The sequence below is a fragment of the Python bivittatus genome, unplaced genomic scaffold, assembly GCF_059951505.1.
Source record: "Python bivittatus isolate LINGU-HERP-01145 unplaced genomic scaffold, Pbiv_v1 ctg000700_np1212, whole genome shotgun sequence".
NCBI lineage: Eukaryota > Metazoa > Chordata > Lepidosauria > Squamata > Pythonidae > Python > Python bivittatus.
In genome coordinates this window covers 101,395,031-101,412,650 of record NW_028277098.1, presented here as the reverse complement: position 1 = coordinate 101,412,650, position 17,620 = coordinate 101,395,031, and the positions used below count along the sequence as shown (strand labels likewise).

The following is a 17,620-nucleotide window of genomic DNA, read 5'->3' as shown; positions in this document are numbered from 1 at the left end:
TAAGTTTTATCTTTGGTTTCGATGTGGGTGTATGTGGGGGGTGTGGTGCATTGGGTGAATCTTAGCCTGTTGGGTTTGGTTAGGGTCCCCCGCAGGGTACAAACACCATGGTTTGAGGAACTCGGTTTAAGGTGAGGGGCGGATTTAGCTAACAAGATTCAGCGAAAGGCAGCCCTGGTTGCATTTACCCCCACGGTGACACCAAAACACAAACATGTGTTGTGTTGTCACAACACAAAATCCGTCTCTCTTCACCTGCATGGCGTTACAAGTCCAAAGAGGCAGAATTTGTTGTGTGATGTTGTGCGTTGTATGACCTGCCAATACCGGCGCTTCCTCTGGATCCAGGGGTGTCCTCAGAGAGGGGAGTCAAAAAAGTCAAGATGGCTGCCACAGCCCAGAGATGGGGCTCCAAGCGGCCTCATTTATCAAGACGTCTTAATTGTATTTTAATCGTTTGCCTTTTTTATACTGTTCTATTTTTAAAGAAGATCAGTTTCAGTTGTATTTCTGTACCTACTTAAAAAAAAATGGCACTGCATTGCATAGTTCTGTTTTTATTTCTGTAAGCTGCCTGAACTATTAATGGAGTGGGTGGCATCTCATAAAAAATGAACAAATACATCAAGCAAAGGACCAGCCATTTTTCCCAGCTTATTTTTTAAAATTAGCCTCCTCCAATCTGTGTAACGCTTTGCTGTCTCCACTTAGACTTAAGCCCCAGGATTTCACCAAGAATATTTCTATATGACTGTGGGTTTTAATATGGCCTGACGTGGCCCGTCCTTCACATAATGGCATTTTAGGTCTCCTTCCCGACCACTTTGTAAAGTTCAGCAGGTTACAAAATTTGCTTTGGTCTGCATTTTCAGAATGGGTTGCCTTTTCTGGCATTTGGGTCGATCCAAACTGCCAAAAAGCCCATAAAAGGTCTGAATTATGGTCTCAAAAAGTGAGCCATGACATTTTAAGCCAATTTAGTCCTTCTCACATTATGTTGGGGCTGCTGCTTCCTGGGTTGTGAAGTCTACCTGGCCCTTGAAATTGAGTTTTTTAGTGTGAATATGGCCATTATGTTTTTATAGTGGAAGGTAGAGTGCAAAAACAGCTTTCAAAACGTTGCAGGTTCAGTGCTGAAGGAAGTCAACTCTTAAGGGTACAGACAGAAGGCCTAAGAAACAACTTTGTACCACCTCTTAGAGGTCTGCAGCGCTAAAAAGGTTTATTTTCTTGGAATAATGAGGGTTATTTTTCCTATTTTAATACAGTGATCCTTCAAAAAATAACACCAGTAACCACAGGATGATGACCCACTTATCTAGGCTGATTCTCTGTCCCAGTCCAAAAAACTGCATCGACTCAGGATGAAAGTAAATGATCAAAGTTAGGCATTTGAGGCTGAAGAGATGACCTCTGAAATTATTATTTCTGCCCAGCAGCTCAAGAAATTTAGCTCAGCGTTCATGATTCGTCAGTCCAGGAGACTTCTCAGATGCATGAACCCTAAAGATGGGACCAAAAACTCCGATCACCAAAGAGTAAACAGCAAATCTCACACACTCACTTTTTCATTTTTCAAAGCTACAGGATCCTTACTCTTGATTTATGGTGGGGGAGACGAGGGTTTAAGTTTGCCTTCAGCCATTTCTCAACAAAAACCTTTGGACCAGCCATAGAGGCAGTTCTGGGCTCTTTTTCTGAGCAACCTACCTTAAGAGATTGCTACACGGTCAACATGAAACACGGGGAAGGAAGAAATCACATATGGTTTTACTTTAAACTTCCTATTTTAATCTGGGTTTATCTGAGGGATCCTTTCTCCTTTCTCTTAAGAGGGCTGATCAGATAGCTCAATTATTAATCTAATGTTTGCCCTTGGCATTAAATGGAATTTCCTATCATTCTACACATTTAGTTATCATCTGTTAGGTCCAAAAGTAATCAGCAGACGCACAGATTCTTTTCACCAGATAAAGGGAAATTAGAGTAACAGTTTTGCTGCTTCACGCTTGACAAGCAGGAGAAGAGACGCCTAGAATCTTAGGCTCTTCAATACATTTCCTGTGGTTTTTGTCTCTTGGCTCACATTATTTCTTGCTTCTTTAATCTCAGGTGGTTGAAACACTCTCCTAGTTGTAAGATGGTTTCATCCCATCAGCCTGGAGACTGATCAATACGAGCTGAAACTGGGGGCCTTGGAAGCCTTGTCTTCTAATCCCCTTTCCTATCACGATTTTACTGTTTTTCTTAACAGCAGTTTTTACATTCGCACTATATGCTAGATAAACTTTTGCTTAGTTTGGGGTTCATTCTTTATCATAGCAGGACGTCTGTCCCAAGCTGTTCTGTTAAGCCATAATGAGCTTTTCTTCTTCCTCCTGCTCCTGCTCCCTTCCCTTCCCCTCCTCTTCCCCTTCTTCTTCTTTTTCTCCTCCTCCTCCTCCTTTTTGTAGCATGTGTTGTGAATGCAACAAGGATGCTTGTTAACCCAACTTTACAGCTAACATGTTGTGTGAATGCTGATAATGTTTGGTTCCCTCCTGTCTGCTCAACCTTCCTTGCAAAAAATCCAGAGTGATTTGCAGATTGTGAAAAGGCCAGATTTTGCTTTTATAAAACATTAGCCAATGTCAACAAACAAGTTTTACACTCCAAACATTAGCCGAACATTAGCCCGGTTTGGTATCATCCAGGGAACTAGCTGTGGGTCCGGGGGCTGAGACTGACGGAAACTGGAGTACACCAGGTTGTGATGGCCTCTACTTTATTCATATTCCCGAATCCACCAGCTTTCTGATTAAAAGAGAAAAGTAGATTTACTTTACAGAGTGAAGTCTTTACCTACAAGAAAGTAGGAGAAAACACATTAGCTGGAAGGTCATTTTTTGAGAGGTCCCAAAAAATCCTGCAAAACTCATTCTTACAATAACAATAACAATACTGTGCCAGGGAAAGTAGAAGGATATCTCCATGAAGTGACCAGGAGACACCTCATGACCTTGTCTGATATCAGGAAAAACAACAGGGTTGGACATGGTTAGGACATGGATGGAACCACTCCACTTCCCCCAGGAAATCACATGGATGGAGGAGAGACTGGGAAGTCAAAAAATACCTTGGAAGAAGGCAGTGGCAAGCCACTTCCATACTTTCGCCAAGAAAAGTACATGAACGTATCCATGAAGCCATCAGGAATTCAGGACAACGTGAGGAGACCTCATCAACCCAGCCACCCACCCATTTATATGGTTAGGAAAGCTCCTAACCATATAAATTATGTCAGCAGGTTTAGAGGCACCACATGAAGACCCCAGTGCATGAAGATGCCTTCAGTGCATCCATCCATCCCATGGGTGGTCACCCTGGGATGGCCACATTTCTTAGCAGAACCTGAAAGAACGAAGATCAGCAAATACAGATTTTGGACTTCTGGTGGAGGAATGATGGCGGAAGGTTAATTCCTCTGCCATCCCATTCTTCTTTTGCTTTCAATCTTTCCCAGCATCAGGGTCTCTTCCAAAGAGTCCTCTCTTCGCATTAGGTGACCAAAGTATCTGAGCTTAAGCTTCATTATCAATCCTTCCAATCAGCAGTCAGGGTTGATTTCCTTTAAGATTGACTGGTTTGACCTCCTAGCAGTCCAGGGGACTCTTAAGAGTCTTCTCCAGCACCACAGTTCAAAGGCATCAATTCTTCAGCGCTCAGCCTTCTTTATGGTCCAGCTCTCACAGCCATGCATTACTACTGGAAAAACCATATCTTTGTCGGCAAGGTGATGTCTCTGCTTTTTAATATGGTGTCTAGGTTTGCCATAGCTTTCCTCCCAAGGAGCAAGCGTCTTTTAATTTCATGGCTGCAGTCTCAGTCTGCGGTGATCTTGGAGCCCAAATAAATGAAGTCTGTTACTGCTTCCATTTCTACCCCTTCTATTTGCCAGGAATTGATGGGTCCAGATGCCATGATCTTAGTTTTTTTAATATTGAGTTTCAAGCCAGCTTTTGCACTCTCCTCTTTCACCCTCATCAAGAGGGTCTTTAGTTCTTCTTCACTTTCTGCCACTAGGGTGGTATTGTCTGCATATCTGAGGTTGTTGATGATTCTCCCTACAATCTTAATTCCAGCTTGTGATTCTTCCAGCCTGGCATTTCTCATGATGTACTCTGCATATAGGTTAAATAAGCAGGGTGACAGTATACAGCCTTGTCGTACACCTTTCCCTATTTTGAACCAATCGGTTGTTCCATGACCGGTTCTAACTGTTGCTTCTTGGCCTGCATACAGATTTCTCAGGAGACAGGTAACGTGGTCTGGTACCCCCATCTCTTTAAAAATTTGCCACAGTTTGTTGTGATCCACACAATCGAAGGCTTTTGCATAGTCAATGAAGCAGAAGTAGATATTTTTCTGAAACTCTCGTGCTTTCTCCATGATCCAGCGAATGTTGGCAATTTCATCTCTAGTTCTTCTGCCTCTTCAAAACCCAGCCTATACATCCGGTAGTTCTCGGTTCACGTACTGCTGAAGCCTAGCTTGTAGGATTTTGAGCATAACCTTGCTAGCATGTGAAATGAGTGCAATTGTGCGATAGTTTGAGCATTCTTTGGCATTGCCCTTCTTTGGAATTGGAACATAAACTGACCTTTTCCAATCCCGTGGCCACTGTTGTGTTTTCCAAACTTGCTGGCATATTGAGTGCAGCACTTTAACAGCATCATCTTTTAGTATTTTAAATAGCCGGAATACTGTCATTTCCGCTAGCTTTGTTGTTAGTAATGCTTCCTAAGGCCCACTTGACTTCACTCTCTAGGATGTCCAGCTCAAGGTCAGTGATCACACCAGGATGGGACATTAAGATCTTTCTTGTACAGTTCTTCTTTGCGTTAGGGTTAGGGAAGGAGGGAGACATCCCGCTTGCCTTGGTTCATAGATCTTACATTCCATGTTCCTATATAATATTGTTCTTTACAGCATCGGACCTTCTTTTTTGCTTCCAGATACATCCACAGCTGAACATCCTTTCGCCTTTGGCCCAGCCGCTTCACTCTTTCTGGAGCTACTTGGAATCGCCCTCCACTCTTCCCCAGTAGCATATTGGACACCTCCCAACCTGAGGGGCTCATGGTCCGGCATCACATCTTTTAGACTTTTGACATTGTCCATGGGGTTTTCTTGGCAAGGATACCGGAGTGGGTTGCCATTTCCTTCTCCAGTGGAACACATTTTGTCAGAACTCTCTATCGTGACCTGTCCGTCTTGGGTGGCCCTGCACGGCATAGCTCATGGCTTCACTGAGTTGCGCAAGCCCCTTTGCCACGACCAGGCAGCGATGCATGAAGGGGTTACAATATCATAATGAATGTCGAACGGCTCTTACTTTTTTGGATGCAGAGAAAGCTTTTGATAATTTGAATTGGGTGATTAGGTTTAAAGTTTTGGAAAGTATGGACTTTGGAGAACATTTTATACAGGGAATAAAGTCAATTTATACGTCTCAGAAGGCTACTATTATTGTGAATGAGGAATTAACTGAATCATGCCATATACAGAAAGGAACAAGACAAGCTTGCCCTTTTTCGCCTCTGCTCTTTATTTTGGTGCTCAAAGTTCTTAATAGAGACATTAGAAGGGATGGACAAATAAAGGGCTTAAAGATTAAACAAGAGGTTTTTAAACTGAGGGCTTTGGCTGATGATTTAGTTCTGCTATTACAAGACCCTCTGGTATCTGCCGAGCACTTGACGAAGAACCTGAAGGAATTTGGCTCACTGGCGGGTTTCAGAATAAATAAACAGAAACTAAAAATGTTAATTGAAAACATGACCCTGCCTGATCAAGATTTGTTGATGAGCGAGATGGGTTTCCAGGCTGAAAAAATGGTGAGATGTTTGGGGGTGATTCTATCTACTAAAAATAGTGTGTTGTTCCAGAATAACTATGGCAAAATTTGGAATGAAATGAAAAAAGATTTGGTAAGATGGGAAAAATTACAATTGTCTCTCATGGGGAGAATTTCAGTGCTTAAAATGAATGTTTTGCCTGGGATGTTGTTTCTTTTTCAGACTATACCAGTTTTGACTACAGATCTACCGTTTAAAAAGTGGCAGAGAGATATATCTAATTTCATTTGGCAAGGCAAAAAACCGAGAATTAAATATAAATTGTTACAAGATGCCAAGGAACGAGGAGGCTTGGGTCTGCCTAACTTAAAACTGTCTTTTGACGCTTGTTGTTCGCTTTGGATGAAGGAGTGATTAACCGTGGAGAATAAAGAATTATTACTACTTGAAGGTCATGAATCAAGATTCGGGTGGCATGCCTGTTTGTGGTATGATAAAGTTAAAGTTAGTAAGGATTTTAAGAACCGTTATATGAGGAATGCCTTACTACGGATCTGGAATAAATATAAGGTAAGACTGTCTCCTAATGTACCTTTGTGGTTGTCACCTCAGGAAGCATTTACTAGAAGAGAAAACGTGGGAGAAATGAAGTGGTTAAAATAGAAAGATTTATTAAATTTTGAGGAGGGTGAACCAGGTTTTAAAACAAGAGAACAGTTAGAATTAGAAGGTTTTATATGTCACTGTTTTACTCATATGCAATTCTTTGAACATTTTAAGTTTTAAATGGATAAAAAGAATTATAGATTTGTGAATGAAATGCCTTATTTTCAGACTCAACTCAGTATAATTGATGAGCATATTATTGCTAAAATGTATAAGATGTTGTTACAGATGAAGTTAGAAGATGAACAAGTCAAGGAATGTATGATTAAATGGGCTAAAAACTTTGAGTACAGTATGATGTTGGAACAATGGGAAAATATGTGGAACAAAGGTTTGAAATTTACATTGAATTATAATTTGAAAGAGAATTTTTATAAAATGATGTACTGCTGGTATTTAACTCCTGATAAGTTATCAGAAATGTATACTGGTATAACAAATGTTTGTTGGAAATGTTCACAGGACGATGGGACCTTTTATCATCTTTGGTGGACTTGTGAAAAGGCTAAACAATTTTGGGACCAGATATGCATTGCTATTCAAAAGATTCTTAAAGTGAATATTCAAAAAAACCCAGAATAGTTCCTACTGGGTTTAATGGAGAAAGGATTGGAGAAACAATATGGATCTTTGCTTCTATATATGATCACAGCTGCAAGACTGTTATATGCGCAAAGATGGAAAGATTCATAAATGACTACAGTGGAAGAGTGGATTATTAAACTAATGGACTTGGCTCAAATGGTGGAGCTAACAGCTTTAATAAGAGATAATACTGTTCCTAAATTTGTCTCCTCGTGGCAACCCTTCCTAGATTACGTGCTTGGGTTGGGAAAAAATGAAGCTTTGATTGTGGGATTTAATGATTAGATGGTTTGTGTTGATAGAAATAATGTGCATTATCTCTCTTTTGTAGTTTCCGATTTGTATTTTAATTGTACTTTTTACATATCTTAATAAAAGTCTTGATAAAAAAAGCAAATACAGATTTTTACCTTTTCTGTGTCTTGAGTAGACGAGGTAGATAACCGCAATCACCAAACAACCAGGAGTGCACTAACCACCACAGCAACGATTAGAATGGTTGGTTCTGCAGAAAGATCGTATGGGTTCAGGTTAGGGTAGAGAAGAGCTGTCCTCTAAGTCGGCCAGCATTTATTTATGAAATGCATTTGTTGAAATATATAGACCACCCCCGTCCATCACAACTCTGGGCAGCTCACAGAATAAAACAAGAGAAATATCCAAAGCTGCTTGGTGGAATAAAACCCAAACAAAGGCTGTCCTCAGGGGCTTCGCCAAGGAGGCTCAAGAAAGTCTAGATGGCAGCCACAAATGTCCAATTGCGAAACGTCCCCCTTCAAGGGCCGCTACCTTGACTTCTTTTGACATCGCCTCTGACTATCTTGATTTTAAGAGTACTGTACACAATAGATTAACAGGACACCAGAAGAAGAACCACAGAAATAGAAGATCAGTGAAACCCAACAGAACCTGTTCCGATTTGGCCCTTGGACCACCCCGTGGCCTGTTTTCCCACATTTTCAGGACTTGCATGTCACCTGTAGCACAAACTTGAGTTTTATAAAGAAGAATGAATCAGGGAAAGACCTCCAGATTTCTCTCTGAAAGGAAGGAAGAGGGATAAAGAAAACACAAGAGACTGTGTTTCACAGTCTCAGGATAGAGTTCCATGGAAATGACCTTGGGGGAGGAATTTGACAGTTAGCAAAACATGATTTAAACCCAAGGAAGAGAAGAGAACATTAGAAAGAAACTCGGGTTAGCTCCATCGTAACTCTCTGGAGCTTAAGAGGGAGGGAGAGATGGAAAATGCTCTCAAGCTCTCAAGGGTCTGTTACTCTAGCTCAGTGTTTTTCAATCTGGGCGACTTAACTCCACACCTCTTAAAGTTGCCCATGTTGAGAAACACCGCTCTAGCCTATCACAGAAAAGCAGAGTTCCAGTACTACTTGTAGAGTCTGTTTTCTGACTCGGCTGACCTTGAAAGGTTTGAGAGTGTTCTCCTTCCCTCCCTCTTATTTTCCAGAATGTTTAAGGGGAGCTAGTCTGTATTCCTTTCTACAGTTTTCTTCCTGTTTTGCTAATTGTTTTCACATAGTTTCTTCAAGGTCATCTCTGTGGGTCTCCACACTCACCTGTGCCAAGGCAGGACCTCTTGCCCTGGTCCTAGATCTTCTGCACACAGCATCTGGGCTGAATCCTGGAGCAACAGAACCCTCACTACAGTATTTTAGAGCAATCTAAGAGATGCATGGTGTCATCAAATCAAGAGAAGACCAAAAGATCAAAGTGGAATGAAGCAGAAAAAGGGGGGCGGGGGTAAAAAAACACTGAAGAATTATTCTAAAAGTCCACACTTACTTGTTGGATTCCCTTCCGAACTTTTGTTGTGTTCAATGAGCAGTGTTCTAGTGAAATTGGCCAGAGGGCGGGAGTTATGCTGAGCCATGCAAGTGATGTTTGAGGCATTTCTGTCTTCGGTGGCCACCACCACCAGGGAAGCCGCAAGGGAATATGTCCCATCAGAATTCAGGGTGCTCGGGCCAACCTTTCCTTTTTTCCTTGGGGTACCCGTGTTAAACAGCTCCAATTTGGCATCATCAGGATAAAAATTTTCCATGCTGCAAAGGACCAGCCCAGTGGTGTTCAGCGGGACATGGGAAGATATGAAGCTGAGAAAGTGCACTGAGGGGGTAACTGAGCAAAGAGAGACAAAGAGATCAGTCAGAAGGGCTTCCAACTTATGGCTCCTATGTGCGGAAGGGGCTGGAAGACCAACTGGGCCTGGCCTGGGACTGCAGCACTGGGAAAATAAGTGAGTTCACCCATTTGGAACTCTACTGTGCTTGACCCAAGTACCCGGGAAAAGATCTTGGCTGCCTTCCTAAAGGGCTGCTCCCCACAACAACAGCCCTGTGAGGCCCCTTGTGCTGAGAAAGAATGGCTGGTCTAGGTGGGCTTCCATGACTGAGGGGGCTAGAAGTGGGGCCTGGCTGTAGCCATTCCTCTGCCATCGGGGGACCTCGGCCACATCCAGACTCCGTGGCCTCGTCCTTCTCCACGACCAGAGCTCACCTACCTGTTAGGATATCACCAAGTGGAAAGTCCTGCTGGAGGGGAGCCTCCAAGGAGGTGTGCTGGATCTGGCAGGTCAGCTGCGACCTTATGTCTCCTTTCCCGAGCAGCACTTCCACCGTGCTCTCCACTCGGTACGAGATGTTCTGCTGTTCACCAGAATCCAGAATCCTGGTCTGGGCCCCCTCTATTTCCTTCCCATCCTTCAACCAGGTGACTGTGATCTCTCGAGGGGAGAATCCCTCTGAGGAGCAGTTGAAAGAGGCCCGAGACCCTGTGATTCTGCCTGGGGGGCCACGGAGCAAAGGCTGGGATGGCCTGGCTGAGAGAGGAAGGAGGGAGACATCAACTGACAGTCCCACATAGACCATACCCAAGTCTCCAAGACTGCTTTTGGTCGGAGAGACTCAGCTTTGTGCAGGGAATTTGCCCCAAACATGTGATTTAGCCCCACGTCTCTCTCGATTGACTGGGGTGGATGTTTCTCCATCCCTGGAAATCAAGTTGGGGTGCCACGTACCGATCACAGAGACCACGGTGCCTTTCCCCGAAGCCAGCTGTCTCTCTGGGTTCTCTGTCGTGACCTTCACGCAGTAGTAGGTCCCAGCATCTTCAGGGAGGATGTTTCGGATGGAGATGCTGAAGTCTGTGCTTGATCCTGGGATGACCCTCACCCCCCGGTTCGGAGCTCCTTCTTTATCACTGTAAATGGGAGGTTGGCTTCTGTCCAGGCCTTTGTACCACCGCACTGCTCCTGGTGGATTCTCCCCAGTCAGGGTACACGTCAGATTGAGGGTCTCTCCGGCTGTCACTGACAGGGATTCCGGACGTTGCGTTATCTCCACGTTCTGTCCTCCAACAACTGAAACAGAAAGAGACACTTCTATACTAGGTTTTCTCTAGAAAGTGGTCACTGCTCTTCTTGAGACAGAAGAATGGGTGGTGCCCCTTTAGAGAACAGAATTACTTGCATTTCCTGAATGCAAACCATTTGAAAGTTAGCCCATCTGAGGTACATTAATTCAAAAACTGTTGCGTTACGACACACCGTTTAGCCCAGGTGAATGTTACAGGCAGGAGAGTTTTAGTGGTATACAGGCGGTATGTTAGTTTTACATTTCATTTGCTTTTATTCCCCTTCTACCTCTTTAGCGTGTTTTACTGTAAGCCATCTCGAGAGCTTCAGCTACTGGGCAGTTTAAAAAAGTTAATAAATGAACAAAAAAAATAATAATAGAAATTCTTTGGTTATGTATTTTTTTCTGCTTAAGGGCCTAAGCCATAAGAATGGCTGATTATCTTGGATCAATTGCTGCAAGTCCTGGGGACCCATGACTCTCAGCCGGGGGGGCAGTGGGAGTGCCATCTGCTGGTAGACCAATGGGCTTTGTTGGGCAGTTGGTGGGCCCCTGGGAGAACAGGTTGCTGGACGAGATGGGCTGGGGGAGCAGGTGCTCCATCAGGGCCTGCTGTATGTTCTGGTCTCCCTTCCTTCACCGCTGCCCAAGACCACATGGAGCACTTTCTGGAGACAGCCCCCAAGCCGTCTTTCCTAAAGCGAAGGCCAGGTGGGAATGTGCTGTATATCTCTTTCAGTTTCCGATATGGAGATAGAGACACAGATAGTGATCGATATAGAGATGTAGTTAGATATATAGATATACATATTTAATTAATTAATCAAAGTAATTTATATGGCTGCCCAACTCACTCACGGTGATATACAGTCAGGTCCAGAAATATTGGGACATCGACACAATTCTAACATCTTTGGCTCTATACACCACCACAATGGATTTGGAATGAAACAAACACAATGTGCGTTAACTGCAGACTGTCAGCTTTAATTTGAGGGTATGTACATCCAACTCAGGTGAACGGTGTAGGAATTACAACAGTTTGCATATGTGCCTCCCACTTGGTAAGGGACCAAAAATAATGGGACAATTGGCTTCTCAGCTGTTCCATGGCCAGGTGTGTGATATCCCCTCAGTACCCCAATTACAATGTGCAGATAAAAGGCCCAGAGTTCATTTCAAGTGTGCTATTTGCATGTGGAATCTGTTGCTGTCAACTCTCAAGATGAGATCCAAAGAGCTGTCACTATCAGTGAAGCAAGCCATCATTAGGCTGAAGAAACAAAACAAACCCATCAGAGAGATAGCAAGAACATTAGGCGTGGCCAAAACAACTGTTTGGAACATTCTCAAAAAGAAGGAAGGCACCGGTGAGCTCAGCAACACCAAAAGACCCGGGAGACAACGGAAAACAACTGTGGTGGATGACCGAAGAATTCGTTCCCTGGTGAAGAAAACACCCTTCACAACAGTTGGCCAGATCAAGAACACTCTCCAGGAGGTAGGTGTATGTGTGTCAAAGTCAACAATCAAAAGAAGACTTCACCAGAGTGAATACAGAGGGTTCACCACAAGATGTAAACCATTGGTGAGCCTCAAAAACAGGAAGGCCAGATTAGAGTTTGCCAAACGACATCTAAAAACGCCTTCACAGTTCTGGAACAACATCCTATGGACAGATGAGACCAAGATCAACTTGTACCAGAGTGATGGGAAGAGAAGAGTATGGAGAAGGAAAGGAACTGCTCATGATCCTAAGCATACCACCTCATCAGTGAAGCATGGTGGTGGTAGTGTCATGGCGTGGGCATGTATGGCTGCCAATGGAACTGGTTCTCTTGTATTTATTGATGATGTGACTGCTGACAAAAGCAGCAGGATGAATTCTGCAGTGTTTCGGGCAATATTATCTGCTCACATCAGCCAAATGCTGCAGAACTCATTGGACGGCGCTTCACAGTACAGATGGACAATGACCCAAAGCATACTGCAAAAGCAACCAAAGAGTTTTTGAAGGGACAGAAGTGGAATGTTATGCAATGGCCAAGTCAATCACCTGACCTGAATCCCATTGAGCATGCATTTCACTTGCTGAAGACAAAACTGAAGGGAAAATGCCCCAAGAACAAGCAGGAACTGAAGACAGTTGCAGTAGAGGCCTGGCAGAGCATCACCAGGGATGAAACCCAGCGTCTGGTGATGTCTATGCGTTCCAGACTTCAGGCTGTGATTGACTGCAATGGATTTGCAACCAAGTATTAAAAAGGGAAAGTTTGATGTATGATTATTATTCTGTCCCATTACTTTTGGTCCCTTAACAAGTGGGAGGCACATATGCAAACTGTTGTAATTCCTACACCGTTCACCTGAGTTGGATGTACATACCCTCAAATTAAAGCTGACAGTCTGCAGTTAAGGCACATTGTGTTTGTTTCATTCCAAATCCATTGTGGTGGTGTATAGAGCCAAAGATGTTAGAATTGTGTCGATGTCCCAATATTTCTGGACCTGACTGTAGATATGGAGATGCAGATTTCACATTTGGGAAAGGTGCAAAAAACCTCCCCAAAACCAGAGACCCAAATTTTAAAGGGTGGGGGGAAGAATACTTCTGCCATGCACCAAAGCTACCGCTTGGATGGAGGCTAAAGAGAGACACGTTGGCCTTGAGGAACATCATGCATGTTCTAGTGATGTTTCGCCCTCTCTCACAAGGCCAGAAGGTGGGTCACTCACTGAGTCTCAACGAGGGAAGTTTCGATGCCGGTAAAGAGAAGGACTTTGTGAGGCGCTGCAGAGTTCAAAGGCGAGAATTGCCCCCTCAGCCCAGGCAACAGCCCCTCAGCCATTTCCAGAGGGGGAATGAGCAACGTCTGCTGATGATCCTGCTGTCCTGCCCGGTGCCCCCCGCCTGGCCCTGCCTATGACTGTCCTCTGGCAAAGCTGTGGGGTCCAGCCGGGGGGATGGCCTGGAAGAAAATGGATGGATTAATCTCTTACTTCGCCTTCAGCACTTCCTGCCTTGCCAGTCCAGCACCGAGGGGCTCCGTTGGTGGGCTGGGCTGAAGCCCTCCCTTGGCTTTAAACTGGCCCGGACAGCCCTGGGCCCTCCACAAGGTTTCAGTGCTCTTCTGAATGAACTAGATCTGCACTTAAGAACCAAGTGCTCTCTCTCGAGGCAGAGCTTGGTCCTCTGCAGCCAAGAAGGATGCCTGCTTCTGCTGGTGGTGCGTTGCTGGATCGGCCACCGGCCGGTCACCATCTCAAGCTGTCCGCTGTTTAGCCAAGAAGGATTTCTTGAGGTTTCATCATCTCCCATCCTCGGGGCTCGACTCTGTTCCTCCACACATCCACATTGTCAGAGTATACTCTGAAGTAAAATTTTATTTTAGTGTCAAGGAATTAGCTCTGGGTAATAAGTACTCACACCTGTGGGGTCCGGTGGGTGGATGACAGAGCAAGGCATATGATCAGTGCAGTGTTGGGTATTTAGAGAGATGCTCTCAGGGGATGTTCTCTGGAGGCACTCTCTGGTTAAGTGGCTGACTGATGTTTGTAAGTATTGTAAATACTGTACAGTAAACAAGGTCTGTTGCTAAGATAGCCTGAAGGCTGTTTCTCTGGCACATGGAACGCCACAACACGATATATGCGAAACCCCGACAGGTTATGGGCCCAGTGGATGGTGTTTACTCCGTGAGTTTGTGCAGACCTGTTTGCTGGTGAAGTCAACACGTTGTAAGTACCAGCAGAAGACATGGAGGCTGAGGCCGTGTGTGCCGTGAGTGGTGGAAATCATCTCAATGAGCGGAACTACACGTCTTGGTGTGTGAAAATGGAGACGTATCTTCGAAGGGAGAATCTCTGGGAAGCAGTGAGTAATCCCCCAGCACATCCTGATAACAGGCAGCTAAGGGCTGAAGAAAAAGCCCGGTCGTGTATTATCTTGGGGTTGGAAGATAGCCAGTTGCTGCATGTTGGTGGTCTACAGACTGCTGCTGAACGTTGGACTATGTTAAGGCGGCTGCATGTTCGTGAGACAGCTGCTACTAAGATTGCTTTGACACGTCGTTTGTACATGAAATGTCTGCAGGAGGGGGAGCGCTTATCGGAGCATTTGCACACCATGCAAAGCTTGTTTGCGGAGCTACGGGAGCGAGGAATGCAAATATCCGAGGCAAACAAAGTCTACAGAATCTTGAGTTCGTTAGATGACTCTTGGACTGTGTTAATTACAAGCTTAGAGTCGATGCCTGAACGACAGCTTACCCTATATCACCTTGTTGGTCCTCTGCCTGAGGAAGAACAGAGACGGACAGAGAGAGCGCAGGAGAGCAACGGTAGAAAGCCAAGTGTGAAGGGGTTAAAGGCACCAGCGTGCAGCAAAGAAACGGAGGGTGTGTTTGCTGTGAGAAGGTGTTTTAAGTGCGGCTCTAGAACACATCTTCACAGAGATTGCAAAGCTGCTTGATAGCGGAGCGGGACGGCACCTTTCCAACAGAAAGGAAGATTTTGTTTCTTTTCAACCTGTGACTCAACAGTATGTCAGTTTAGCAGATGGTAAGAGGACACCCGTGCATGGACACGGTTCAGTGCACGTCCCTAGCTTAAACAGGACTCTTGAGGGTGTTTCATATGTACCTACACTAGAGTATAACTTGCTGAGGGTGTCATGTTTACTCAGGAAGGCTACTCGGTTTCATTTAAAGGTACAGGATGCGCCGGTGAGATGAATGGTAAGATATGTGCGCGGGGCATAATAAGGAACAAAATGTGTACAGTGCTAGCGCATGCAGGTAGCCAGATAACAGTACGGACACTGTTTAGCAATAAGCCGGCTGGTGATGGGTGTATACATCTAATACGTAGGAGGCTGGGGCACGCTCATTTTAGAACCGCTGCTGAAATGCCTGATGTAAGGGAGCGTTTAAAGCTGAAGCAATGCAAGACGTATTTGGATTGCGGTATTTGTAAGACAGCAAAATCCAAACGGTATCCTATTCAGAAACAAAGCACTAGGATCTCAGAGAAGCGTTTTGACTTAGTCGACAACAGGAATTATAGTGAAATTTACAACAGTGGAGAATAAGAAAACAGAACGCAGTGGCAGCGTCCACAGCAGAAGCCGAATATCCTCCCTTGTCCGATGCACGTAATGATCTTATATGCTATACTCAATCGTTTAAAGATCTAAATGTACCTATGCTTGTTCCTATTACAGGGTATGAGGATTCAGAAACGTGGATCACTATGGCGACAACTGAAGGAGTACAGACAAGGAGTAAATATGTAGATATTAAATATTGTAATGTGCAGCAGGCAGTGAAGAAGGGATTAATACGATTGGAATATTGTATGTCAGAGTATAACATAGCAGATGTTAGGACAAAACCTTTATCTAAACAAAAACACTGGGACATGACGGGTTTGATTCACACTAAAGAAAATTTGGAGGGGTGTCAGAGTCAGAAGTAAAATTTTATTTTAGTGTGAAGTCACTAGCTCTGGGTAATAAGTACTCACACCTGTGGGGTGCGGTGGGTGCATGACAGAGCAAGGTGCGGACTGATGTTGTACGGTAAATAAGGTCTGTTGCTAAGATAGCCTGAAGGCTGTTTCTCTGGCACCCGGAACGCCACAACGCCATATATGCGTAACCCCGACCTGCTTGTTTTCAGTTCCCTGTTTATAAAAGAAACTCTCCAATTAAGGAGAGGGTGGGGCTGCTTTAACCCTCCTTCTCAGCTAGCCGCAAAATGCTGGATCCCAGGAAGAAAACATCACTCCAGGTGGTGAATGACTTCCAGGGTCCCAGGTCTGAGGACTGCATCAAACCAGGTGGCCCAGTTGATCTCCAGAACCTCAGAGCTCCGATGCTCTTCTCCTTTGTTCTCCTACCACCTGGGGTGGGAGGCAATGGGAGAAATCTCCTCCTCCCCAAATTCAGCATCTGGGTCTGACCTTTGCTGGCAAATCCGCTCGTCTCACTGTTCAGAACAGCACAGCAGGCTTTAAGCAGCCTTAAATCTTGCAGGATTTTATTCCAGCTGTAAATCTGAGAATGGACCCTGCCTGATTTCAAATGCCAACACTCACCCAAATTCCGCAGAATGAGGAGATACAGCAGCTGAAGAGGACCAGGGATTCCCAAGAAGGACCTCAAGATAGCCATGCTGATAGCGGCAGGAGAAATGTCTGCAGTTAATTCGTGTCTTGCCCCCACTAGATCTTTCCTTCAGCAGAAGAAGCAAAAGAGGAAGTCTCATTTCCTTCTAAACTTGGGCAATTTCCAGAAATCATCTCTAATTTCTTTTTATTTTTCATTTATTTTTCATGTTTGTCATTGTCAGGATTTTCTTTCTCATGGGAAAGGATTCATCCCGTTATCTTTACAACAATAACAAATAATATTCTGGCTACAGAGATCATGTGAAAAACACCTGTTATTGTGTGTTGTGTATTGTGCTATTTACTACCACCTATTGGCGTGTGTATGCTAGTTACCCAGTGGGGGTGGCATAGAGCTATAATACAAGGGGAGGAAAATGTTCAGCCTCTCTGAGTAGTTGTTAGTTGTTTTAGTGTTAGCCACTATGTAGGTTTTATGGGCTACGTAGTTGTAACAAATTATCAAGTAGTGTACCTCTTCTCTAAGAGTTTGTAGCTAGAGATTTTGTTAAGCTTGTGTTGCTAATAAGTCTTGGACGCTACATTACATGAGAAGATGTGTTTTTCTTTATATTTTGTATGATATTTGCATTTTATGGAATTTTGCATTTTTATCAATAAACACCAGTTAGTATATATTTTCTGACTGGATTTCTTTGGGAAACAAGAAATGGACATTGCATTGTGATAACCCTTTCCTGGATAACTTTTCCTGGAGTTTTTGCTGCGCTCTGCACAAACCGGAGTGTTTGTGATTTGCACTCTGCACGACAGTCATCACCTATCTCACTGTGGGGAGACTCTGGGCAATCATCAATATTCATCAATAAAAATCAGTAAAAATCAGCAGTATTCAGTGGCTGGTCTCCTCCTATCATCCAAAAAATTAGAGACTCTGGGCCAGCTTATTCCTTATGTCCTCCCAGCCATTCCCAAGGTGTGCGATGTGTATGTGTGTGAGAGAGAGAAGAGAATGTAGTTTTGGGTGATGCT

At 44.2% G+C, this 17,620-nt stretch overlaps 1 protein-coding gene across 3 annotated transcripts; it reads right to left on the bottom strand.

The window, feature by feature from the left end:
- Positions 1–1,018: 1,018 nt before the first annotated feature.
- On the bottom strand, positions 1,019–16,677 carry LOC103055192 (signal-regulatory protein beta-1-like). Of its 3 annotated transcripts, none has more exons than XM_088154085.1 (6): positions 16,556–16,677; positions 10,123–10,464; positions 9,607–9,924; positions 8,889–9,224; positions 7,499–7,593; positions 1,019–1,503 (listed from the first exon to the last, which is right to left on the bottom strand). In XM_088154085.1, exons 1-5 carry the CDS (start codon positions 16,629–16,631, stop codon positions 7,538–7,540), a joined length of 1,128 nt encoding a protein of 375 aa, XP_088010211.1. In that variant the 5' UTR covers positions 16,632–16,677; the 3' UTR covers positions 1,019–1,503; positions 7,499–7,537. The 3 variants fall into 3 exon arrangements, with proteins under 3 accessions (XP_088010211.1, XP_088010209.1, XP_088010208.1); XM_088154083.1 differs by lacking the exon at positions 1,019–1,503 and adding an exon at positions 2,560–2,841; XM_088154082.1 differs by lacking the exon at positions 1,019–1,503 and adding an exon at positions 2,562–2,793.
- Between the last annotated feature and the right edge of the window lie 943 nt (positions 16,678–17,620).